General features: G+C 53.2%; 2 protein-coding genes, 1 long non-coding RNA gene and 1 pseudogene across 13 annotated transcripts in view; 2 read left to right on the top strand and 2 right to left on the bottom strand.

Annotated features, from left to right (window-relative positions):
• PRR14 (proline rich 14) overlaps positions 1 to 25,196 on the bottom strand; it is a 32,285-nt gene that overhangs the window by 1,910 nt on the left and 5,179 nt on the right. For 2 of the 9 annotated variants that reach the window (XM_085017087.1, XM_085017086.1), the window contains exons 4-10: positions 3,467 to 3,652; positions 2,612 to 2,683; positions 2,319 to 2,487; positions 1,612 to 1,733; positions 1,350 to 1,539; positions 779 to 822; positions 485 to 594 (exon numbers count right to left, since the gene is read on the bottom strand). In XM_085017087.1, the coding sequence (XP_084873213.1) occupies positions 485 to 594; positions 779 to 822; positions 1,350 to 1,539; positions 1,612 to 1,733; positions 2,319 to 2,487; positions 2,612 to 2,634 (658 nt within the window). In that variant the 5' untranslated portion in view covers positions 2,635 to 2,683; positions 3,467 to 3,652. Of the gene's footprint in view, positions 1 to 484; positions 620 to 778; positions 823 to 1,349; positions 1,540 to 1,611; positions 1,734 to 2,318; positions 2,488 to 2,611; positions 3,653 to 16,152; positions 16,336 to 25,196 lie in introns of those variants that run through there. The other 7 variants (XM_085017089.1, XM_085017084.1, XM_085017088.1 and 4 more) reach the window with 5 other exon arrangements.
• Positions 3,920 to 16,873, top strand: LOC110259905 (uncharacterized). Of its 2 annotated transcripts, XR_014840429.1 has the most exons (3): positions 3,920 to 4,128; positions 5,144 to 5,228; positions 15,039 to 16,873. It is a non-coding gene; the product is annotated as an uncharacterized LOC110259905 (long non-coding RNA). The 2 variants fall into 2 exon arrangements; XR_014840428.1 differs by lacking the exons at positions 3,920 to 4,128; positions 5,144 to 5,228 and adding an exon at positions 13,961 to 14,810.
• Positions 6,658 to 11,726, bottom strand: LOC146404443 (histone H3.3A-like; annotated as a pseudogene).
• Positions 18,973 to 25,036, top strand: ZNF689 (zinc finger protein 689). 2 transcript variants are annotated; one of them, XM_021086420.2, is made up of 3 exons: positions 18,973 to 19,513; positions 19,728 to 19,841; positions 22,226 to 25,036. In XM_021086420.2, exons 1-3 carry the CDS (start codon positions 19,309 to 19,311, stop codon positions 23,407 to 23,409), a joined length of 1,503 nt encoding a protein of 500 aa, XP_020942079.1. In that variant the 5' UTR covers positions 18,973 to 19,308; the 3' UTR covers positions 23,410 to 25,036. The 2 variants fall into 2 exon arrangements, with proteins under 2 accessions (XP_020942079.1, XP_084873220.1); XM_085017094.1 differs by lacking the exon at positions 19,728 to 19,841.

Raw genomic sequence — 25,196 nt, forward strand, 5'->3', positions numbered from 1 at the left:
ATACCAAGCCCTACATTTATGTATTTGTGTGTGTGTGTGCGTGTGCGCGTGTGCACAAGGGGCTCTTGAGGGCCACACCCGCGGCATGTGGAGGTTCCCAGGCTAGGGGGTGAATCAGAGCTATAGCTGCCGGCCTACACCACAGCCACAGACACGCCAGATCCGAACCGCATCTGCAACCTACACCACAGCTCACGCAATGACAGATCCTTAACCCAGGAGCGAGGCCAGGGATCGAACCCGAGTCCTCATGGATACTAGCCGGGTTCGTTACCGCTGAGCCACGATGGGAACTCCTCAAGCCCTACATTTAGAAGTTAAACTTCAGGCCTCCAAAGTCTAAACCCCATCTTCACACACCAAGCTCACCCGGGGGTGGTGGGGGTGCGGGGCCTTAAGCTCCATCCCCACCTCTGCACCTGACACTTCAAAAGCTCAGCCAGAATTTTCCAGAACCCCAAGTCTCATCCATCTGAGTCTTTACCTGGTGGTGGGTTCTCCGGAGGATCTGTAGACATGGCAGGCGGCTGGAATGGGGGTTCCAGGTCCCTGGGCGGAGGCTTTGGATGGTGAACCCTCACCATGGGCTCAGCTCTGGGGTGAAGGGGCAAGTTCGAGGCTGAGGAAGCCTCCAGATCAGATCCCACCTGAGCCAGCACCTCCCCGTCCCTTAAGGCTTCTGAAGGTGCTACAAGGAAGGACTGGGCAAGCAAATTCTGACACCTGGATAATGGCTGTGGCCAGTACATCTTGAAAATCCCTTCCCCAGCCCTCTCACCTTTTTGCTGGGACGATGAAGTTGGGCGTCTCACCGGCAAAACCCTGGATGTAAACAGGGGATGTTCGTGGGCAGGCAGGGAAGGCCCCTGCGGCTTCTTTAGCTCCTCACACTCCGAATCTCTCAGTCGCCAGAGGCCTGCCTAGGTTCACGCTAAAGGCTTTTTCATATAGGTCTTTGCTCAGGCAGAGGTCTCTTTCACCTAAAACTGTTCTCACTCTGAGCAAAATCCACCCTAGGAGTTCCTGTTGTGGCTCAGCAGTAACGAACTCAACTAGTTTCCATGAGGATGCAGGTTTGATCCCTGGCCTCGATCAGTGGGTTAGGGATCCAGCGCTGCCATGAGCTGTGATGTAGGTCGAAGATGTGCCTTGGATCCGGCATTGCCATGGCTGCAGCAGATTCGACCCCTAGCCTGGGAACTTCCTTATGCTGCATGTGCGGCCCTAAAAAAGAAAAGGAAAAAAAAAAAAATCCACCCCCGACTCAGCCCTTTTACTCTGTCTTCCATGCCCGCTGGAGCCCCTGCCCCCAGCTGAACCCCCAACATCATTCTCTGAAGTTCGCATACCTCAACCGGGGCTCTGCGGCTGGCAATGTCTTCTAGCATCACCACCAGAGTGGGCTGGGGGGCCTGGTCCACCTTTTGTGAAGGGCCTTCCTCTGGGCCAGGTGTTGGCTTTGAACGCCGCCTCAGGGTGGAAGGGGGCCGATGGACACGGCTCAAGGGCTCTCGGCATAAGCGCAGTGGGTCGGGGGGCCTAGGGACGGAACAGGAAGATCAGTAGGGCTCAGCTGGGTTCCCAGCTTACCCCTCATCCTGCCATGCTCACCTGGCCTGTGAGCACCACGTGGCTTGTCGGGGTGGTGAGGCAGGTGGCTGGCTTCGGGCGGAATCCTGATGGTTGCTGCGGTGCCGTGGGGTGGAGATCTCCTCTTGGGGCACCAGGGGAACCTAGGAGAGGAGGAGGTGTCGAGAGCAAGGTGACGGACAGGGCTTCCCTGGGCCTAACAGTGTCCTCTGCCATACAGATGGCAGACATCGTGCCTAGAATTCATTCGCGAGCCCAAGAAGTCAGCTGAGCTGAATTAAGGACCAGATAATAGAGTGTCTTGAGCTGCTGGTGTGGGACTTGGGTAATATTCACCCAGGTTTCTTTGTAGAAATGAAAAGGAGAAGGTACCCAGAGAGAGTCACTGCCCTATTTGGGGCCTCAGTTTTTCTAATCTGAGCAGTGGAACCAAAGACCTCAGCCTGCTTCCTAAGGGTTGTTTAGAAGTTGGGCTGGGAAGAAAGCAGAAGGGTTTCTCATACTTAGAGTCGTAGGGACGTGGTTTCAGCCCAGCAGAGTCGGTGGTGAGGAATGGGTCCAGGAGACCCTACCCACTTCCAGGTTAGAGTAAGTGAGAGCCGAGTGGGAGGCTGCCTGATGGATGAGTGTGAGAATGAGGTGTTTGTTATCCTCATTAAAGAACGGGTTTGGCTTTGGTACCCAGGAGACGGGAGGGAGAAGGGGGCCTCTCAGTTCAAGGGGCTCACCATGTGGGCAGCCATGACATCTTCCAGGACCACAGCCAGGACCCGCCGAGAGGCTTTTTCCAAGGGCGAAGGGGCCCCAAGGGGCTGCAGTTTCGGCCGTTTGGGGCTCCTGGCTCCCCATAATGCTCGAGCCAGAGGCTGGCGGCACAGACGCTGCCGGCCAGGCGGGCTGGAGGTGGAGAGAAGCAGAGGACGGTCCTCTAAGCCTGTTGTTGGCTCTGTGGTTTCCCCGGTACGGCCACCAGGCTCCCCGTTTCCCGGGCTCAAGACAGGCGGGCGGGGTGCGCTCTCACCTGGAGTCCCCGGGCAAGTCCATGGGGGAAGCGGCGGCTCCGGGGAGTCCCTGGGGGATCCCAGGCTCCAGCCTGGGTTTGGGGGGGAGCGGGGGAGCGGGGAGTGAGGGCCAGCCCCTCCCCTGGGGCTCCGCCCTTCATGGTCCGCCCGAGGCTCCCAGTAGCCCAGGGGCCGGAGCCCTGGGGCTCGGAAGGGCGCCCTCGTCTGGCCGCCGGGAACGGGTGTCTTCCCGCTGCTGCCGCGATCAGTGGATCACTCGCGCCCTGCCTGGCCGCGAGAACCTGGATTGCAGCGGCCCCAGTTCTCCCACGGCCCAAGCCTCCTGGGGCCTTTGTCCCTTCAGATTCTGCCCTGAGATCCCCCGGGATCAGCTGGGATCCCGGTCCTCAGAGGCTCAGTTTCCGCCAGATCCCTCTGTAATCCTCATCCACTCCCAGTGAGTGGGCGAGGACTCCGAAGGAACACTCCCACACGCCGACGGTTCCCCCCCTACCAGATCCCCTAGACTGGATCCCCGCTGAAAGAATCCTATAGCGCGGTTCCTCCAGTCAGACGCCGCGCGAGGATCCTCCTCTCCCCGTGAGCTTCGGCTCCACAAAGCTCCACTCAGAAAGGGGCTGCCCGAGCTTGAGCATCACAAACTCAGTCCGGATCCCCGGGGATCCACTGTCAAGCAGATACCCCCTTCACTCCAATCCCGGGAGGTCCCGCCCACAGACCCCCTCCCTCCGCCCTCCCCGGATCCCCGCCCAGCGCTCTCCCCAGCCCGGGACCAGATGGTTCAAAAGTTTCCTTCCCTCCCTCCTCCCGCCCTCTCTTCAGCCGCTCGGTGCCCTCCCCCGCGCGCCGCTCACCGCCGCCTCCCGCGGATCCCGGGTCTTCGACGGCTCCCACCTCCGGCTCCTTTAAAACTAGCCTTACCCAGCTCTGCCCAACCGCCGAGGGCCTTCTTCTCAGAGCCTTTGGGCAACGCCCAATCGCCGGTCGCCGTCTTCCGGGGTGGTGAGAAACTAAGTGAAGCCGCCTAGCGGCCATCATCCCTAGGGGCAAGAAGCCAAATTGGGCAGCGCCGCCATTATAGTTGAGGGCAGATAGCGCTGTCCTCAGTGGACCGCAGTGGGCCGGATGGCGTCATCTTTTCCGGCCAGTGAGTGGCCGAAGATGATGCCAAGGTTCTTGAGCTACTGAGGCAACTGTCATGAAGCTAGAGTACCGCCACGTTTTTTAAGGGCATCTTCCGGTTCTTTCGTACTTGGGCCAATAAACGTGAACTGAGTGCTAACGATATGTGAAATTCCCAGTTGCCTAGAGAGGCCCCTTTGAAGCCTTTTCCAGTACCATCGTGGGTTGCTGAACCGGGTTCCCGAGTTGCACGGAAGTGTTTGGCAGCGGGTGGCGGGGACCAGAGACAGGCTGGTGCCACCTCCTGCTTCTCTGGTTGCGTGGCGTCCTGGAGGGACTGGGCTGAGCGGGGGTGCGGAGGAGGCTGGGGCGTTGAGCTTCACTTCACCCAAGGGTTGTGTACCTCTTCCTGGAGGAGCGGGGGTTTCTGCCGCTGGCGCTGGGGGCTCAGTATAGAGGTGCTAGTGCCAGGAGACCAATAACAACCTTGGGGTGCTCGGTGGGGTGCGGCCGCTTTCCTCTCTTTTCGGGCCTCCCCCGAGCCCTCTTTCAAGAGGGACCTAGCTGATGGGCTGTGTAATCAGTCCCATAGTAGTAAGGGACCAGGGATGGAATCCTGCTGCTTAAAGGGGCTTCATCCTGAAACTTTTATACCAGGAGCCAGCTGGTGGTGGGGAGGTAGTGGCTTCTTGCACTGTGAAGGCACCCTCACCGCCTAACCAAAACTCATGCCTCCACTCCTTCCCCAGGATTCCCTGGTCCAAGCTAGTACTTATTTTCTTGCTGGAGCAAGAGAGCCTGAAGCCTAGAATCCTGCGTCTGAGATGACGGTGCACAAGTGACCTAACCCAGCCCAGCATGATTCTCGCCTATGAGATTAAATGATAAGAGTAGTGACACAGGGATTTCTCACTGTGGCTCAGTGAATGTGGACACGAATTTGACTAGCATCCACGAGGATTCGAGTGCGATCCCTGGCCCCGCTCAGTGGGTTAATGCCCTGGCATTGTCTCGATCTGCGGTGTAGGTTGTAGACACGGCTCAGATTCCACATTGCTTTTGCTGTGGCTGTGGTGTAGGCCAGCAGCAGTAGTTCCAATTCAACCCCTAGCCTGGGAACCTCCATGTGCCAAGGAAGCAGCACTAAAAAGAAAAAAAAAAAAAAAAAAAGAATAGTGACACAGAAAGGGTAGAATGGAAAGAGCCCCCACTGGTAAGAATTGGTGTAGAAAGTGAAGACACCCCAACTTGGTAACCAAGGACTCATTCAGAGAGATCTCCCAGGACTACAGCAACTCTCTTCATAACACAGGGCCTGCTGGGTCCTTTGGAAATCCGCCATGAGGCTTCTAGTTCAAATAGGTAGCTGTTCTTCCAGCTGAGGTGTTCATTCCCCTCTCCCCATTCAGGACTGGCTACACAAGTAGCCTGAGGATGAGCCCCTGCTGGTTTGGTGATGCTTCCTGCTGTGTTTGGAGAGCCCTTCCAACCTTGGTGAGTTGACACCCCCTGCCCCCAACAGACTCTCACTTTCCTGCTTAAACACCCAGGTATTTCCCAGACTTCAGGACAATGAAAAGCTTTTGCCTGTCATGGCGCAATGGAAACGACTCCGACTAGGAACCATGAGGGTGCAGGTTCAATCCCTGGCCTCGCTCAGTGGCTTAAGGATCCAGCGTTGCTGTGAGCTGTGGTGTAGGTCACAGATGAGGCTTGGATCCCACGTTGCTGTGGCTGTGGTGTAGGCTGGCAGCTACAGCTCTGATTCTACCCCTAGCCTGGGAGATTCCATATGCCGCAGGTGCGGCCCTAAAAAGCAAAAAAAGAAAAAAGCTTTTAAAGGCAGAGCCTGCCTGATCTGAGTTTGTTTTTTCGGTCACTAAGAAATTTACTTTTTAAAAAAAAAATCCTGGAGTTCCCGTTGAGGCGCAGCAGAAACGAATCCGACTAGGAACCACAAGGTTTCGGGTCCGACCCCTGGCCTCGCCTAGTGGGTTAAGGATCCGGCGTTGCCATGAGCTGTGGTGTAGGTCACAGATGCGGCTCAGCTCTGGCGTGGCTTCGGCATAGGCCGACAGCTACAGCTCCAATTGGACCCCTAGCCTGGGAACCTCCATATGTCACCAATGCAGCCCTAAAAAGACAAAAAAAAAAAAAAAAAAAAAAAAAAGGACAAATAAAAAAATCCAAATGCTGGCATTGTCCAGAAATTTTTTTTTTTTTTTTTTTTTGGTCTTTTTGCTATTTCTTTGGGCCGCTTCTGCGGCATATGGAGGTTCCCAGGCTAGGGGTCTAATCGGAGCTGTAGCCACCGGCCTATGCCAGAGCCACAGCAACGCAGGATCCGAGCCGCGTCTGTAACCTACACCACAGCTCACGGCAACGCCGGATCCTTAACCCACTGAGCAAGGGCAGGGACCGAACCCTCAACCTCATGGTTCCTAGTCGGATTCGTTAACCACTGCGCTACGACGGGAACTCCTGTCCAGAAATTTTTAACAGGTTTATTTATAATTGGTATAAAGTTGAATTGCTGAAACTTGTTCACTTAAATATATTGACTTGCATTAATGCTTTATGTCCCCGCATTTATATTAAAAATTCACATACATGGGAGTTCCCGTTGTGGCTCAGGGGAAATGAATCTGACTGCTATCCATGAGGACACAGGTTTGATCCCTGGCCTCACTCAGCAGGTTAAGGATCCAGTGGTGCTGCAACCTGGGGTGTAGATTGCAGATGTGGCTCGGATCCTGCATTGCTGTGGCTGTGGTGTAGGCTGGCAGCTGCAGCTCCTGATTTGACCCCTAGTCTGGAAAACTCCATATGCCACAGGTGCAGCCCTAAAAAAAAAGGAAAGGAAGAAAAATTCGCACACAAATGAAAATGGAAAAACTGCCAATACCTGATTTCTGTCCCCTATTTTTCCACTTGCAATCATATACTTAGGTACTTTTTGGCCCCATGGAAAAAAATAGCTAACGTTCAGAACTACCAATAACAGGAAGAAGAGAATTTTTTTTTTAATGAAATGTTTCCCAGCATAGTGGATTCTTAAGCACATTCTCCGCGTTTGCGGTGTGCTAGCTGGGTATCTTTTGGCATAATTGTTATACATTTGGATGGATAGTGCACAGGTTAGTGTCCTCAAAAAGGCCAACTAGCTAGGCCTCACTTGCCTCCTGCGAAGCACCAGTAGCTGCACTCTGGAAGCGCAGATCTGTACTGAAGTCCCGAGCAATTTCTCGCACCAGACAGTGTGAGTGGAAGCTGGCTAATCACAAGTTCAGGGAACCTCTGATTTCACAGAGCACCAGGGTGCCAGGCCGGGAACGATGAAGTTTCTTTACCCCTCCAGTAGAGGGTGCACTCTTGCCAGCGGCTTTTGCAGCCAGTTCCTTCCTCAGTGCTTTATCGCAGGTGGATTTGCAGGGGGGTCGGCTTTGTATGAACCACAGTATAGAGACCCCCTCACTTACCCGCCTTCTCCTTCGGCTGGAGCTCTGCGAGCTAGAGGGAGTGCTGGCGTTAGAGAGTGGAGGCGGCTGCAAACTGATCAGAGTTTTGAATCTCTAAGTATCCCGAAAAAGTCAATGCCAAGGGCAAAGGAAGTAGCCTAAAGAAAAGGCCTGAGGAGTTCCTGTCATGGCTCAGCAGTAATGAACCCAACCAGTATCCGTGAGGACGCAGGTTCAATCCCTGACCTCGCTCAGTGGGTGAAGGATCCACCGTTGCTGTGAGCTGTGATGTAGGTCGAAGATGTGGCTCGGATCCTGCGTGGCTGTGGCTTTGGTGTAGGCCGGCAGCTGTAGCTCCGATTGGACCCCTAGCCTGGGAACTTCCATATGCTGCAGGTGCGGCCCTAAAAAGCAAAAAATTAAAAAGTAATTAAATTTTAAAAAATAAAATAGGAACAGCAAAGCCATCTCATGCTTGTCTAAGATAGACAGAGAAGATCAAGTGAGAAGGCACATCTGAATGTGCCTGATACGCAAGTTAAGTCTTGGGCTACAGGTAAAAAGAAGATGGTAAAAACAGGCTTTTCACTTTCTCAGAGTGCCCTGTCCGTTCTGGTCCTCAAGCCTGCTGCTCTGCTCAGTATCTTTCTCTGCAGAAGTTTCCAGCCAGAGATGCTTGGGTTGGGTTGTGTCTGCAGGGTGTTGAGGTGGGAGGGATGTTCAGTTATAGCCCTTTGCCAAGAACCACCCCTAAGAAATGACAGGCAGCCTTGGCTTTGGGTTGCCGCTCTGGTTCGCATCAACCATTGGAAAAAATTTCAATACCTATGTGCCGTGCTGTGGGAACAGAAAGTGCCTGTCCCTGGAGGCTGAAGTTTATATGCCTGTATACAAGGTTGCTGGTGGCTCTGCTGCTTCCCTCAGCCTCAGTCCAGCCAGGTGCCAGCACATTTCTGCCCCCCCCTTTTTTTTTTGCTTTTTAGGGCCGCATTCGAGGCATATGGAGGTTCCCAGGTTGGGGGTCAAATCGGAGCTGTAGCTGCCAGCTTACACCACAGCCACAGCAACACAGGATCCGAGCCTCTCATCTGCAACCTATGGCACAGCTCATGGCAACTCGGGATCCTTCACCCACTGAGTGAGGCCAGGGATCGAACCTGCATCCTCATGGATGCTAGTCAGATTCATTTACCACTGAGCCATAACAGGAACTCCTTCCTGCCCAATTTAATTCCCCTGATAAGGTGCTTTCAAGACCACCTCTGGGGCTCTTCCACTCGGGTCAGCTACTTCAGCTACTTGCTAGAATTTTTATTCATCTGAGGAAGCTGATCCTGCCTGGGGTCTAACTCCGTCTCTTCCCCAGTCTTGAGAACCACCTGCCACCTCCTTTTGTCCTTGCCTCCTTTTTTCCCCCCTTTTTTGGCCGCACACGCAGCATGTGGAAGTTCCCAGGACAGGGATGGCACCTGCACCACAGCAGTCGAACAAAACGCTCTGCACCACAAGGGAACTCTAAAGAACTCTAGTTTTTCTTTCTTTTTTCTTTTCATGTCCACACCTATGGCATATGGAAGTTCCCAGGCTAGGGACTGAATCAGAGCTACTGCTGCCGGCCTGCGCCACAGCCACAGCAACACCGGATCCAAGCCTCATTTGCAAACCGGCATCCTCACAGACACTCTGTCAGGTTCTTAATCTGCTGAGCCATAATGGGAGCTCCTAAGGAACAGTTTTTCAATGAGCGGAACTGAGCAGACTGTCTGGTTCTGAGCAAGACAACTGATATCCATGGGTCCACCCATTAAATGGAAAGATCCTAGAGTTCCCATTGTGGCTCAGTGGTTAACGAACCCGACTAGCATCCATGAGGATGTGGGTTCGATCCCTGGCCTCACTCAGTGGGTTAAGGATGCAGCATTGTCATGAGTTGTGATGTAGCTTGCAGACTTGGCTAGGATTCTCCGTTGCTGTGGCAGTGGTATAGGCCGGCGGCTGTAGCTCTGATTTGACCCCTAGCCTGGGAACTTCCTTATGCCTCAAGTGCAACCCTAAAAAGACCAAAAAAAAAAAAAAAAATCCCTTATCTGTATTTATTAGAAAATATCTGTTCTCAAAAGAATAGAAATGATCTATTCTCCCACTTTGTTTTTATTTTGGGCCACATTGTCCAGAATTTGATGTGGGATCTCAGTTCCCAGACCAGAGATTGAACCCAAGCCACAGTGGTGAAGGTTCAGGGTCTGAACCACTAGACCACCAGGGAACGCTGGAGTTTTTGTTTTTGCTTTTGTGTTTTTGGGGGTTTGTTTTGCATTCTCCTCCTTTGAAATGGAAGTCCCTTGAGAAGAGGACCTTTGCGTATTTTTTCACGGACTTATCCTAAGCTGCTGGTACCTAATAGACTCAGGACTAGCAGGAAAAAGCCGTGAGCAGGAGGCCTCAGGTAACAGAACTTCGGATAACAGGAGTGAAGTGTAGTTGAAGATATTCTAAAGTATCTAGAAAAATTAACAAGCTCCCAGCTCGACCACCATGTGAAAATATTTAGCAGCCAGTTCGATGTGCAGGCCCAGAGGGGGATTTCCCAACGGCAGCCCAACGAATATTTTGAGCCAGAGAATTCTTTGTTCAGAGGAGCGCTCCTGCGCGTTAGAGGATGTTTGATGGAAGCAGCCCTGGCCCATGACCACTAGAGGGCAGTAGCACACACATCCGCGCCCTTTGGCCCGCCCCCGCCCCCGCCCCGCCCCAAACCCAAAAAGTCTCTGGACATTTGCCAAACGTCTCTAGGGGGTGAGATGGGTAATCACCACGCCCCCCAAGTGGGAGCCACTGGCCTGGAAGTTAATAATAACAACGGGAACCGAGGGAAAGAGGTTGGACGCCTGAACGTTGAGAAAATGTACTTAAAAAGTGAGCAATGTGGCGAATTCCCGTTGTGGCGCATCCGAAACGAATCTGACTAGTATCCATAAGGATGCGGCTTCGATCCCTGGCCTTGCCCAGTGGGTAAGGAGTCCTGCGTTGCTGTGGCTGCAGCGTCGCCTGGCAGCTGTAGCTCCAATTTGACCTCTATCCAGGGAACTTCCATATGCTACAGGTGCAGCCCTTAAAAAAAAAAAAAGAATGTGGAGTTCCTGCTGTGGTGCAATGGGTTTGGAATCCAGCGTTGCCGCAGCTGTGGCACAGGTGTTAGCTGCGACTTGGATTCGATCCCTGACATGGGACCTGAGGCCTAAATAAATAAATACATAGATATAAAGCGAGGAATGTAACAAAGATAGAAAGACTAGCAGAAAACCAAGTTGAATAAAGCAAAAGAGGATTCAGAAGCCAATGGAAGGACGGGGCAGGGTGTTTTAACGAAGAGGTTGGCAAGACGTGGAGAGAATTATTTTAGTGGAACAGCAGGGCAAGAGCTGGGTTGGAGTGGGTTTGTGTGTGCCTGTGCACATGCGTGTGTCCTAGATGTGCCCTCGGTGGGACAGGTGATGACATTGTCGATACAGTCCAGGGCCAGTCAAGAGGGGAAAGCAAAGAAACATTGTTTTCATGACTGTAATATTTTTGGACAATTGCTCTGCCAGGCGTAGCGATCTAGCACAATGATTGGGGTACATGGTCTTCAAAGTCAGGCACATTGGATTCTGTGGCTGGCTCCTGAAGTGAGCAGTGTTACAATGGAGAGTGTCTTACTGGGCTGAGCTTGAGCACCCCCATTCAGAAAGTGAGATGATCCACCTCGTGGGGTTGTTTCAAGGATTAAATGAGAGAATGTATTTGAAGTGTTTTGCACAGTTCCTGGCACACGGTGTTTTTCTTATTACACCAGCGTTATTAGATGCTTAGGAGCAATGAAGCATGATTCTGACTTTGCTCCCAAGCAGCACAGACCTAGTTATTTCACTGATGGTAAGAGTCCAGTCACTGCGCTGTCAGCAGCCACGTCCTTAAGCCAATCTCTGCAAGTGCCATTGGCGGGTTAGGAGGGATAAGAGTTGCAGCTGAGCATTTCGAGCTGGTCCCTATTTGATAAGCTCAGTTGGAGCGAACGAATGATCAGCTTCCGACTGCACTTGAATGACAGCTGTGAAGGCAGGTCGTCCTAGGACATTTTCTGGTATCGTCGTCCACCCTGAGTATCAGAGCGACCCATGATGCTGTGATTCCTGTTTTGGCTGCAGCTTGTCCCCGCGCGAAGCCAGATCCAGGCCAGCTCAGACGCTGGATCTAGCAGGGCAGTGTCTCCTTGGCCCAGGAGAGTGGCCCTTGGATTGGAGCATCCAGGACCTGGGGACTGGAGGAATTTAAGTGTCGCCCCAGCCCCGTTCCCCGTCTGGGGCCCAAAACGTAGACTTGAGCTGAGCAGGCTGTGGGTTCTGAAGCTTTGCCACGTGACTATGTACTTCTTCTTGGGGAAGTGGTGAAATAGGAGGTGCAGAAGGCCCTTTACCAAAAGTGATGCCTGAGTCCTACTGCCACCTTGGGGCGCTCTGTGAGGCCCTTTGGGGGTCGCCTCCCTCACGCCCATTTTTGCTCACTCCTTTAAAAATTTATTCAGTGTGGGAGTTCCTGTGTTGGCTAAGCGGTAATGAACCCAACTAGTATCCCTAAGGACTCAGGTTCGATCCCTGGTCTCGCTCAGTGGGTTAAGGATCCGGTGTTGCTGTGAGCTATAGTGTAGGTCAAAGACTCGGATCAGGTCTGGCATTGCTGTGGCTGTGGTGTATGCCAGCAGCTGCAGCTCATATTCGATCCCTAGCCTGGGAATTTCCATATGCTGCCGGTGTGGCCCTAAACACACCAAATAAATAAATTTATTCATTGTACCCAAGCCAGTTCCTGGGTGAGAGCTGCAGATGCAGACTCTCTAGACAGGGCAAAATGCCTGGAGGGGAGAGAAACAGAAGGAGTAGTGAGCTGAGACATGGGGAGGGACTGTTCCAGAATGCCCCCTGGAAACTTTTTTTGTTTTGTTTTAGATAATTGACTGTGACCATCTTGCTATGTCTGGGACTACGACGTATTTTTTTTTTTTTTTGTCTTTTCTCTTTTTTTTTTTTGTTGTTGTTGTTGCTATTTCTTTTGGGCCGCTCCCGCGGCATATGGAGGTTCCCAGGCCAGGGGTTGAATCGGAGCTGTAGCCACCGGCCTGCGCCAGAGCCACAGCAACGCGGGATCCGAGCCGCGTCTGCAACCTACACCACAGCTCACGGCAACGCCAGATCGTTAACCCACTGAGCAAGGGCAGGGACCGAACCCGAAACCTCATGGTTCCTAGTCAGATTCGTTAACCACTGCGCCACGACGGGAACTCCTACGACGTATTTTTTAAAAGATTCTATTAAGATGTTATTCATAGGAATAATATTGTGGCTCAGCAGGTTACCAACCTGACTAGTATCCATGAGGGTACAGGTTCAATCCCTAGCCTCACTCAGTGGGTCAAGATCTGGTGTTGCCATGAGCTCTGGTGTAGGTTGCAGATGAGGCTTGGATTCCGAGTTGCTATGGCTGTGGCGTAAACCAGCGGCTACAGCTCTGATTTGACCCCTAGCCTGGGAACTCCCATATGTGCAGTTTTGGCCCTTAAGATATTATTCACATTATCATATAATTTGCCCCATTTAAAGTGTACAATTCAATCTTTTTTAATATGTTCAGAGTTTGAAACCATCACCAAAATCAACTTAGCACATTTTCATCATCCCAGAAAGAAACTCCTACCATCCCTCCCCCGTCTCCCCTCCTCCAGCCCTTGACAACTACTAATCTGCTTTCTGTCTCTATAGATATGCTTTTTCTGGACTTTTCATATACATATATAAACAGAATTATAAGACATGTGGTTTTTTATATCCAGCTTCTCTCACATGGTATATTTTAAAAGTTCATTCATGTTGTAGCACGAATCATTATTTTTAAAAATTTTAAGACTTAATAGATTTTATTTTAATCCTCTGGGTGTAGTTTAGGGTTCACAGTAGAAATGAGCTGGATGAACAGAGAATCCCCAAATTCCTCTGCCCTCTCCTACATCCTCCCCCACCATCAACCTCCTGTACTGAGCTCCAGTGGCTGTAGGGTGGCCCCCCGGCCTGCGGCAGCTTGAAGCAAAATCTCAGTTCCCTCACCAGGGATTGGACTTTGAGAGCACCAAACTCTAGCCACTAGAGTGCCAGGGAGTTCCCTCAAGACTAAACTTTGAGTCAAGTCCAGTAGAGATATGAGCATCTGTAAAGCTGTGGAGAAGAATGTGACCTCCGCGGCTGAGAACACTGAGCTCCTTGCTCTCTACTTAGGGCCTATAACTGTGCTCAAACCAATAGGCTTAATAAATATTTAATCGTCGTCCAAGTCTGGGTGTAAAGGAGGCAGGGAGCCCCAGAGCAATGCAGAAGGGGTTCTGGTGACAGTGGGGCCGAGCGCGGGGCCGGGAGAAGGCCGTTGCTGTGAGCTCTTGGGCAGCAGAGCTGCCTTGCTGTCCCTTGGCACCACCACACAGCACAACGCCAGGCGCCGGGCAGGTGCTCAACAGTGGGGCGGGCGGGGGGAGCTCTGGAACTCCGGGAAGAGGGCCTGCCCTTTTCGCTATCGCCGGCTTCCTTCTAACGGGAACGATTCGCTGAAACCCAATTAGGACGCTGGCTCTTTGCGGTCAGCCGCGCGCCAGCCAATAATCGAGCGCAAAAGGAAGACGGGCGTGAAGCTCAGCAGCGCCAGGACCCCTGAGGGCGAAGAATTTCGGGCCAGGCGCCGCCTAGTGGTGGATCGCGTCAACCGCGCCTCCGCGGCGCCGGAAGGCATCTTCCTGGGCTCTAACCCGGGTGCTTGCAGGACCCGTAGGAATAACTGGGACCCAAAGAGACTCATCCTTGTGCCATTCAGGCCTCCTTGGCGGCGCTCTGGGTCCGAAGATCGGCCAGCTTCGGCTCCGCTGCGTCCAATACCTGACCACCCCCACCCCCCGCCGCCACCCCGGCGAACCCTGGGGAAAGCGATGGTGCTATGGCGCCCCCCCACCCCGTCCCGCTCCCCACCGGCGGGCATGGGGGAGGCTTGGCCTGGGCAAGGGAGACCAGGTGCAGTGAAGTTCGCAGACGTGGCCGCGTACTTCTTCCAGGAGGAGTGGGGCTGTCTGCGGCCTGCGCAGAGGGCCCTGGACCGGGACGTGATGCGGGAGATCTATCGCCACCTGGGTGCGCTCGGCAAGGCCCGGCCCTCGCACTCAAACTTTTTGTCATCTGAAGACCCTTAGGTTTGAGTCCTGACGCGCCTGGGAGAATATCTGCTGTTGGGGAGGGTCTTCTCTCTGAGGGATCAGGAGGTTGCATCCCACCTTTGCAGAGGAAGACCTTCTTTAGGCTCCGTGTCTCCGCCTTGGCTTGCTGGCCTCTTCTCCCTTAGGATTTGCAGGCCTCAAACCTGCCCTCATCTCCTGGATGGAGGGAAGGAAGGAAGTGTGGAGACCGGAGGCTGAAGATCCCAAGAAGGGGCGAGGCACCCAGGTTCTGGGATAGGCGAGGAAAGCGGAGCTGAGCTGGAAGTCAGCCTGTCTCGGGAGTGAGTCCAGCAGCCGCTCCACACACGCAGCCTCTCTTGCAGGCCCCAGTTGGTAAGAATCCTCTGAACCTTCTCTTCCAAAGTTCCCTTTGTCAGACCTGGTGCCTTCCTTGGATCAAGGATAGTGAGATGGGGGAGAAGCTGGGCATAGAACGTATGTGCCTCCCTTCGCTGTGTGCCCAGAGGGTCTGCACGCCTCTAAAAAGGGCTAGAAGTTCGCTGTGCAGCCAGGACTGTTTGCTCAGGTGGTGACTGATGTTTCCTTTGTTTGTTTTTTTAGGGCTGAACCTGTGGCATATGGAAGCTCGCAGCCACAGCAACCTACCAGATCCGACCCGCGTCTAAGACCTACCCCACAGCTTATGGCAACGCTGGATCCTTAACCCACTGACTGAGGCCAGGGATCAAACCCACGTCCTCATGGATACTTGTCCGGTTCATTACCGCTGAGTCACAAATGCCTACCTTTAAGGGCTTTCTTTTTTGCCTCCCCGCCCACGGCATTTGCAGTTCCCCAGTCAGGGGTCAGATCCAAACCACAGCTGCAATACTCTACCCTTAATCCACTGTGCTGGGTTGGAGTCAAACCTGCATCCCAGTGCAACCATCCCATTATGCCACAGCAGGAACTCCTTAAAGGCTTTAACATGGCTGGTGATGGCTTATTTCTGACAAGCAGAACTATCCCTCACCTCCTGACAAAACCACAATTTTCCAAGCCCTGAATGGGGAAAAGCATGGCATCTGCCCATGGAATGAGGACCCGCTGATGGCAGCTGAGACTGGGGGTTCAGAAATAAGGGACTCTGCCAGATGAACAGGACCTGCTGTCCCCTTCACACACTCCTCCCCATTTGGAGAGAAAACAGGTGTGGTGATGCAAGCCCTTGAGTCTTCAGTTTCAATTCTCTCGTCTCTTTAGAAGCAAGACAAAGAAGAAGGAAGCGGCCTAGGGAGCCTGAGGATGCTCCTGTGAGGAACGGGCCCCCCACTGAAGGCCAGGCTGCTCCCTGGCTTAATGGACTGTGACCATTCTTTGCCTCAGGTCCCCAGCCAACACCAGACACCAACGTGCTAAGACTGCCAAGAGGCCCTAGCCCTGCCTGGAATGTAGCCGATCTTTCAGCCACCCCTCCTTCCTAGTCAGCTACCAGGGGGTCCACTCTGGGGAGCGGCCCTGCCCCTGAGACCAGTGTGGACGTTGCTTCTGCCAAAGAGGCACCCTGGCTGTCCATATCCACGTGGGCACACTGGAGAGAAGCCTTTCCGCTGCCCAGACTGTGGAAGGCTCTTTGCTTCCCACTCGATGCTGGTCAGATATCCAGTGAATCCATCCCGGAGACCATCTTTATGTCTGTGCGCCTTACGGAGTTCGGTTCTCCCAGAGGGCTCACCTGGTCCAGCACCAGCTGCTCCACACGGGGACAAGCCCTATGCACATCCAGATTGTGGCCGATGCTTCCGGCAGTTCACAGACACAGCTCGGATCCCATGTTGCTGAAGCTGTGGTGAGGCCAGCAGCTGTAGATCTGATTCAGCCCCTAGACTGGAAACCTCCATATGCCGCTGGTGCAGCCCTAAAAAGACCAAAAAAAAAAAAAACAAAAAACAAAAAAAAAACAACAAACCCAATTAGTATTCTGTCCAGCCTGCATTCCCACTTCCTGGATGTTGGAAGGGGGCCTAGCGCCCTGAGCGAGACCAAGCAATCGAATCTGCAACCTCATGATTCCTAGTTGGCTTTGTTTCTGCCACGCCACATCAGGAACTCCTCGGCTCAGGCTTTAATCATCTCCTTTCCTTTTCCACGTTAGCATCTTCTCCGTGTTCAGTTGGCAGCGCATCATTACCAATTGGGCAAAATGTCCACGAAGATTAGGTCCTTTCTAGCCTCCTCTATTTAGTCCATTTCTTCCTTCAAAATGAAATGGATTCACAGGAGTTCCCTTGTGGTACAGTGAGTTAAGGATCCAATGTTGTCACTGCAGTGGCTTGGGTTGCTGCTGTGGCACAGGTTCGATCCCTGGCCTAGGAACTTCCATATGCTGTGGGCACAACAAAAAAAACCCCAATAAGACAAAACAAACAAAAAAACCCCAAACAAACAAAAAGAAATTTTTGCTATTCATTTGCCTTTTTATTCCTTTTGCAGCCTAAGTTTACATTCTTATTTCTCCAAGCAGAAGTATGTGTGTGCAGAGAGAGTAGGCACAAAGCTATCAGTTCATCTTGCAGACTCCCGGCGCAGTCTTACTAAAACATCAATGAAAGGTCATTTGTTTCTCTAGACTGATCTAGAGCTCCCCGATGTACAGGATGAAGCCCTGCACCAACCTCCCCTTCCAGTCCTCCAGTGTTACCCTAAGTGTATCCTGTACTACATTAGAACTTTCCTGAAGTTCTGCCTTGTGCCCGAGATTTCACAGCCATGGAATTCAGGTGTTTAGTCAACAAATGTATATCGAACAGCACTGCTCTCCTTACATCCTACCTGTTCATAGACCAAAGTCATTGGTCCCACTGAGTTAGCGATCTGGAAAGCTATTAGGAGGAGGGACTCTGCCTTTTGGGGGACAATCATGGAATTCCACGTGCTTCCCCAGTAATTTGTTCAGGTAACAGTCACCATCCTTGGACAGAGTAGAACTCAATGAAGGCTTACTGCAGGTTGCTTTGGGTTTTGTTTTTTTCTTTTTACAGCTGCAGGTGCGGCATATGGAGATTCCCAGGCTAGGGGTCGAATTGGAGCTACAGCTGCAGGCCTACACCACAGCCCCAGTAACATGGGATCGAGTACATCTGTGACCTACAATGCAGCTCATGGCAACGCCAGATCCTTAAGCCACTGACCAAGGCCAGGGATCGAACCCAAGTCCTCATGGATACTAGTCAGGTTCATCACTGCTGAGCCACGAGAACGCTTCTTTTTTTTTTTTTAAACAGACAAAACTGCGTTATATGGAAGTTTCCAGGTTGGCAGTTGAATCCAAGCTGCATCTGAGACCTATGCCGCACACAGGATTCACTGCATCTGACTGGGGATTGAACCCATACCTGGGCAGCAACTTGAGCAGCTGCAGTGTGATGATTCTTTTTTTTTTGGTCTTTTTTTTTCCCATTTCTTGGGCCGCTCCTGCGGCATATGGAGGTTCCAGGCTAGGGGTCCAATCCAGCAACAGCAACGCGGGGATCCGAGCCGTGTCTGCAACCTACACCACAGCTCATGGAAATGCCGGATCCCTAACCCACTGAGCAAGGCCAGGGATCGAACTCACAACCTCAGGGTTCCCAGTCAGATTCGTTAACCACTGAGCCATGATGGGAACTCCTGCAGTGAGATTCTTAACCCACTGTGCCATAGCAGGAACTCCTATGAACATATTAATGTTATTATCTATATTACTTATATCTTGTGTATTGTGTTTTATAAGATTAATGCCTCTTGCATTAGCCAATGTATAACCAGGCCTCAACAAAATCGATGGCTAAATGTCGCGTGGCTGTGTGTGTGTGTGTGTGTGTGAAGTTTTATAAAGAATAAAACTTCTATTTTTTTCAGGAAAAACTGCTATATATCCTGGCTCCTGCCTCTCTGGAGCAGTTCCTCGGAGCTATCTGGGAGGTTGCAGTGCTCAGCAAAGTCCCCAACGTGCAATTTTTAGGTCCTGCGTTTTTTTTCAATGGACAAAATCTTTGCTCGCTTTCCTTACTAGCAGGACCCCTCTGAGATTTTCTTAGTTAGTAGAACTAGGTTGATAATCATCCCTTCACACAATGGTAACAAAAAATAAATAAGACGAAATGTGTGATGTGCTGGGCGTGGTACTTGAGCCCAATTCTCCTCCCTAAAAGGCCACAAGGTAGTTACACGCTATCTGCCTCGAAGGCTTCTCTGAGAAAGCCACTATAAGGCAAACCAGGGAAATCTCAGACCCGGGTTGGCCAGAGTGGCTCCGTCGCACAAATCCTTCCCTACCTCGGCTTATCGGGGGATCTTTACAGATCCCAAGTGGGGTCGCCCTTGGCGCCTCCAGACTCACGGCAGTCGCCTAACGCCGAGTCCAACTCCCTGCCCTTACGTTTCCGTTGGCTTCATTTAAACAGGCCGCTTTTGGCATCACCCAATCAGAATGCTCGATCTTCGGTCGCCGCCCAATGAGCTCGTGGAATGGGGGAAAAAGGGCGTGAAGCCCAATCGCAGCGCCATCACACTTGAGGGCAAAGAGGTTAGGAAGCCGGCATGGCGCTCCGGTCAATAAAATCGATAGCTGGAAGCTGCCTGTGTTTCAGGCAAAGGCGGTGCAGTAGCGGCGCCGCCATTTTCCCCGAAGGCATCTTCCGGTGCCTTTCACCCAAGTTCGGGCAGGAGTTTCCTGAATAACAGCGAAAGGTTTCCGTTAGCCCCGCAGGCGGCCGATTCCGGTTCCCTCCGGGCCTCCCTGGGCACGCTCCGCCCGGGTCCGGCGGGGGCTCCCAAACCTCGGGGCCAGCCAGCTCCCAGGGGCCGAGGCCGGGACGGGGACGGTCGTGGCGCCGGCTTCTCGGGCCCAATGGCGCGGCCTTCCGCTCCGCTCCCCGCGCGGGGAGCGGGAGAGGCCGGACCCGGCCGGAGAAGGGGAAGGAGGCCAAGGGCGGTGAAGTTCGCGGACGTGGCCGTGTACTTCTCCCCGGAGGAGTGGGGGTGTCTGCGGCCCGCGCAGAGGGCCCTGTACCGGGACGTGATGCGGGAGACCTACGGCCACCTGGGCTCGCTCGGTGAGGCCCGGCCCAGTCCGCTTCCGCGGGGCCGAAGGGATGGAGGAGATGGGGGGCGGGGGAAGGGCAGGGAGACCAGAGTGTCCGAGGTCCTGGCCTGCGACCAGGTTGTGTGAAGGGAGGAGGACGGGGGCTTGGCAGGAGATGCACCGGGTAGATGTATCTACCCAGCGTTGTGGACGATCTGGGCCTCTGACTGGTTCTCCTTCCCCAGGGTGCGCAGGTCCCAAACCATCCCTCATCTCCTGGTTGGAACGAAATACCGATGATTGGGAACCGGCTGCCCTGGATCCACAGGAGTGCCCAAGGGGGGTAACAGTCCAGAGAAGTGAGTGAAAGATGCCTCTGTGGAGGGTTTGCAGCCTCTAATGACTTGGTCCAGTGTTTTGGTGGCCAGGGGTACCGATGACCTATGCTGTAATGCTCCACTGACTGTGTTCATTTTCACAGCTTAGGGGTTCTTGTCTCATTGATGGTGAGTCCCTCCCTCCACCAACGATACACTTGTCAGTTTGTAAACTAACCACCTGCGGTTGTCTGTTGTGTGAGTGGATCCCTGAGCTTTTTTTTTTTTTTTTTTTAAAAAAAGAGCTACTGGAGTTCTCTGTTGTGGCTCAGCAAGTTAAGAACCCAACCAGTACCCCCCAAGGATTCCAGTTCGATCCCTGGCCTTGTTCAGTGGGGTTAAGGATCTGGTGTTGCTGCTAAGCCATGATGTATAGCTGGCAGATACAGTTGGGATCCGGTGTGGCTGTGGCCATGGCCTGCAGCTCCAATTGGACCCCTAGCCTGGGGACTTCCTTATGCTGCAGATGTGGCCATAAAAAAAGAGAAAGAGCTACTATCCTTCTGCCTACTTTTAGGACTCTGCCTTCTGCCTGCTTTGAACTAGGCTGTGACTAAGATACTACACCTCTTGAGTTTTCTGGGGTTGGGTTGAAGGGATCTTATGTAGCACGGGGTCTGGGGTGCAGGGCCTGTTTTTGCCCTTCTGGCAGGATGACCCTGATGAGTGCAGGAATCTGCAGCTCTCCTCAGGATCAGGCAAGGCCCTGATAAAGGCCGTGCAGGTAGAAGAGCCCCACATCCACCCACAGGGGCAGCTGCAACTGTCCGGAGCTTCTGTGCCAGATTGTCTAAGAGCGGGGCTGTCTTTCTAAGATTCAAATCTGACATGGTATTTCCTTGCTTAAAAACTTTTAAGTTTTCACCAAGTCAGGTTGTCAAATTGCTGTCGGTTATAACTAGGTCACTTGGGGAACTTTTTTTTTTTTTTGTCTTTTTACGGCTGCATCCGAGGCATATGGAGGTTCCCAGGCTAGGGGTCTAATCGGAGCTGTAGCTGCTGGCCTACACCACAGCCATAGAAACGCCAGATCCTTAACCCACTGAGCGAGGCCAGGGATCGGACCCACGTCCTCATGGATACTAGTTGGGTTCATTAGCGCTGCGCCACAACGGGAACTTTTTTTTGGCCACCCTGAGGCATATGGAGTTCCCTGGGCCAGGCATCAGGTCCCAACCTCAGCTGCGACCTAAACCCCAGCTGAGGCAGTGCCCGATCCTTAACCTGCTGTGCCCAGCAGGGGATCAAACCTGTGTTCCAGTGCTCCCGAGATGCTTCTGATTCCATTATGCCACAGTGGGAACTAATCCGTTTTCCTTTTGTCTGTGTCCACGGCCTACAGAAGTTCCCAGGCCAGGGATCAAACCTTAGCCACAGGAGTGACAATGCCAACGCTAGGACACCAGGGAAGTTTGGTGTGTGTTTTCGTTTTTGTTTTTTGTTTTTAAATAATCGCTTCAGTTAATTTGAGTGAACCCTTAGGTTTCTGGTTTGGTTCTCTGTGGCCTTAAGACACCAGAAGCAACAGCAGCATTTGGGAATATATTAGAAAAGGCAGATTCTTGGGGCACACCCTAGACGGGCTGAATCCAAAGCTGGAAGTGGAGCTCAGCAGTCTGTTTCATTACAGCCTCCAAACGATTTGGTTCCCAATAAAATTTGAGAAGCATTGGTTTAGGGGGCCTCATGACCTAGTTATTGCTAATTCCTACCTCATTAGTTTTCACTTCTTGCATTTGTTTTCACACCACAGCCACAGCAATGCTGGATCTGATACACATTTACAACCAGCAATGCTGGATCCTTAACCCACTGAGTAAGGCCAGGGATCAAACCTGCGTCCTCATGGACACTAGTCAGGTTCATTAACGGCTGAGCCACGGCAGGAACTCCAAAAACTTTTTAATTTTGTGTGTGTGTGTGTCTTTTTGCCTTTTCCGGGGCCGCTCACGCAGCCTATGGAGATTCCCAGGCTAGGGTTCTAATTGGAGCCGTAGCCACTGGCCTACGCCAGAGCCACAGCAACACAGGATCCGAGCCGCATGTGCAACCTACACCACAGCTCACGGCAACGCCGGATCCTTAACCCACTGAGCAAGGCCAGGGATTGAACCTGCAACCTTGTGGTTTCTAGTCAGATTCGTTAACCACTGCGGCACGACGGGAACTCCAATCTCCAAGAAACCTTCCTTGGTTTCTCCAAGCTAGGCTAGGGGCTCCTGTAATACCCTGTTTTCCTATTTGACTGTCTGTGTCACAAACACTCCTTGAGGATGGGGCTGAGTCGATCTGTCTTATAACCTGTAACACTGATAGGGAAGAGCAGGAGCCCGATATTGATTAATGTCTGCTTTGCATCCCGGTAGAAACCAGAACCAGAAAGAAGAACGAAGACAAGGAAGTCTTCCCACCTAGGGAGGCACCCCGAAAGGGGAAGCGAGGGCGCCGGCCCAGCAAACCCCGCCTGATCCCCAGGCAGACCTCCGGAGGGCCCATCTGCCCTGACTGCGGCTGTACCTTTCCCGACCACCCGGCCCTGCAGAGCCACAAGTGTGCGCAGAACCTGAAAAAGCCTTACCCTTGTCCAGACTGCGGGCGCCGCTTTTCCTACCCGTCCCTGCTGGTCAGTCACCGGCGGGCGCACTCTGGGGAGTGTCCCTATGTCTGCGACCAGTGTGGCAAGCGCTTCTCCCAGCGCAAGAACCTCTCCCAGCACCAGGTGATCCACACCGGCGAGAAGCCCTACCACTGCCCTGACTGTGGCCGCTGCTTCCGGAGGAGCCGGTCCCTGGCCAATCACCGGACCACGCACACGGGTGAAAAACCGCACCAGTGCCCGAGCTGCGGGCGGCGCTTCGCCTACCCCTCCCTGCTGGCCATTCACCAGCGCACGCACACGGGCGAGAAGCCCTACACCTGCCTGGAGTGCAGCCGGCGCTTCCGCCAGCGCACGGCGCTCGTCATCCACCAGCGCATCCACACCGGCGAGAAGCCCTACCCGTGCCCGGACTGCGAGCGCCGTTTCTCCTCGTCCTCCCGCCTGGTCAGTCACCGGCGGGTGCACTCCGGGGAGCGGCCCTACGCCTGCGAGCACTGCGAGGCCCGCTTCTCGCAGCGCAGCACGCTGCTCCAGCACCAGCTGCTGCACACGGGCGAGAAGCCCTACCCGTGCCCGGACTGCGGCCGCGCCTTCCGGCGGAGCGGCTCCCTGGCCATACACCGCAGCACGCACACCGAGGAGAAGCTGCACGCGTGCGGCGACTGCGGCCGCCGCTTCGCCTACCCGTCGCTGCTGGCCAGTCACCGGCGCGTGCACTCGGGCGAGCGGCCCTACGCCTGCGACCTGTGCTCCAAGCGCTTCGCCCAGTGGAGCCACCTGGCCCAGCACCAGCTCCTGCACACCGGGGAGAAGCCTTTCCCCTGCCTCGAGTGCGGCCGGTGCTTCCGCCAGAGATGGTCCCTGGCCGTCCACAAGTGCAGCCCCAGGGTCCAGAACTGCAGCCCGAGATCTGCTCTCGGGGGGCCGAACCAGAAGGGCGATGCCCTTTAGAGTGGGAAGCGCGTTTCATGGCGGGGCGCAGAAAGGGGAAGGGGCCCCCAGCCACACAGGGCAGGGCTGGAGCTCAGCCCCAGCGCTCCTGCTACCCAGAGCTGAACTTGAGCGGATTCTGCCGTGCTGGCTGCCTTAATACGTGTGTCTGGGACAGACGGCCCCAGGAGGTGAGGTGACCTCGTTTGGTTAGTTTTCTAAGCTACCCTCATCCGAAAAGGATTTCTGTGTGTGGATGTCAGGCTGAAAGTTCTCCCCACCTAATTCATACAGCCCGCATCTGTCCCCTTGCCTCGCGTGAGGTCAGGAGGGTGCTGTGGATGGGGAGCAGGATCTTCCCCTCTGCCCTGTCCTCCCTTCCAGGTTTAAACAGACCTGGTTTAGCCCCCTTTTTACAATGTTCCTGCCAAGTGGTCTTCTCCCCTTGACAGGGAGCTCACTACCTCACAAGGCAGGTCATTGCACTGAGGGATAGCTCTGATCCTTAGAGGAACCTTCAGTACCACCGTCTCCTTCCCAGGAAGCCTGGCCCGGAAGGTTTCAAACGTGATCTACACGGCCGGCTCTCAGAAAACTTAATCACAACTCGCCACCACGCTGTCAGGTTGAATAGCACTGAGTAGGTCAATTATTCCTTAAAGACAGGGTTTCAGTCACCACACATGATCTCTTCCCAAAACGGCACTGGTTTTTCAATGTCCCTTCTCAAGGGTCATACAAGATAAGCCAGCATCAGGGTACACCACCCGTGTTCTTGGTCTGTACTTGTTTTAACAGCTCTAGATCACTTTGGATCTGCGGGTGGTGGCAGTGTGCCAGGGGTTTATTGTCGCAGACATCTAAGTACCTAAGCCTTTTCTTTTTCTTCTGCACCCTGTGTTTGGGAAGTTGGTTTAAGATGCCTCTGGGACATGAGTGCAGTGAGCTTGGGGAAAAGGTTGATTTTAAGGCAAAGCAGGGGCCTAGCAGCAAGAAGTAAAACCAGGACCAGCCTGTCCTCTTATCTAGTGGATTTGGATTAGCTCCAGGCAGCCAGTGGCTGGAAAACTCTTGAGAACTGGGTCTCACGCCCCCGATTCTCATCAGCATAAGGAGACACGAGCCCAGAACTGTCTATGAGCCCTCTGTCAACACTGTTCATGAAATGAGGTGAGGCCATTATTTGAGGTCAGAAAGCTAGGGAACTGTGTATAAAGCAGGAAGCGACTACAGGCATCAGGTTATGCTCATGCCCAACCTCTTGCATAAGTTCCAGATGGTGGCAGCAGCAATGTTTTAATCTCTCACATGCCTCCGTGGCCCCCATCCCCGAGTAGGTGTTCTGTAACGCTTTACTGAATTAACAAGGCCTGCCACTTCGCCTTGGGCACCTGCACCAAATTGGAGTTTCCAAACATGACTTAGATCCCAACAGCTGGTGTGGCTCATCCTCCTACCCCTGCTGCTGCTTCCTGCAGCTCTCCTGACATCAGCCCGAGGGGGTGTCCCTGGGAACAGCGTTGGAAACCTCTGTTCTGTATTTAACAAGTGGCATCAAAGCCGTCTGTTTCTCCTTGGACTGATGGGTTACCCCAAAGCAGCGGTCATCCCAGACTGAATTTCATTAAAATGTCTGATGAATGGCTTATGTTCCTTGTGGAATTACTGCATAAAATATAAATCTAGTTCCTTGACTGCGTAGACATTTTTACATTTCTGATGGAAATTCCCCACCCCCGGCCCCAGCAGGGCCCTATTAGAATTCTGCCTAGCTCTGTTTTATTTTTATTATTTTTGGCCACACCCAC

The sequence above is a fragment of the Sus scrofa genome, chromosome 3, assembly GCF_054392235.1.
Source record: "Sus scrofa isolate SSC_HxYL_T2T_F1_AM1 chromosome 3, Sscrofa_HxYL_maternal_Yorkshire_Landrace_v2.0, whole genome shotgun sequence".
Classification (NCBI taxonomy): domain Eukaryota; kingdom Metazoa; phylum Chordata; class Mammalia; order Artiodactyla; family Suidae; genus Sus; species Sus scrofa.

Bases quoted from the DNA above. Each gene is read 5' to 3' on its own strand.
- ZNF689 (XM_021086420.2), top strand. From the start codon at position 19,309: ATGGCGCGGCCTTCCGCTCCGCTCCCCGCGCGGGGAGCGGGAGAGGCC. The intron at 19,514-19,727 runs GTGAGGCCCGGC...CTCCTTCCCCAG, and splicing joins CGGCCACCTGGGCTCGCTCG to GGTGCGCAGGTCCCAAACCA. The intron at 19,842-22,225 runs GTGAGTGAAAGA...GCATCCCGGTAG, and splicing joins GGGGGTAACAGTCCAGAGAA to AAACCAGAACCAGAAAGAAG.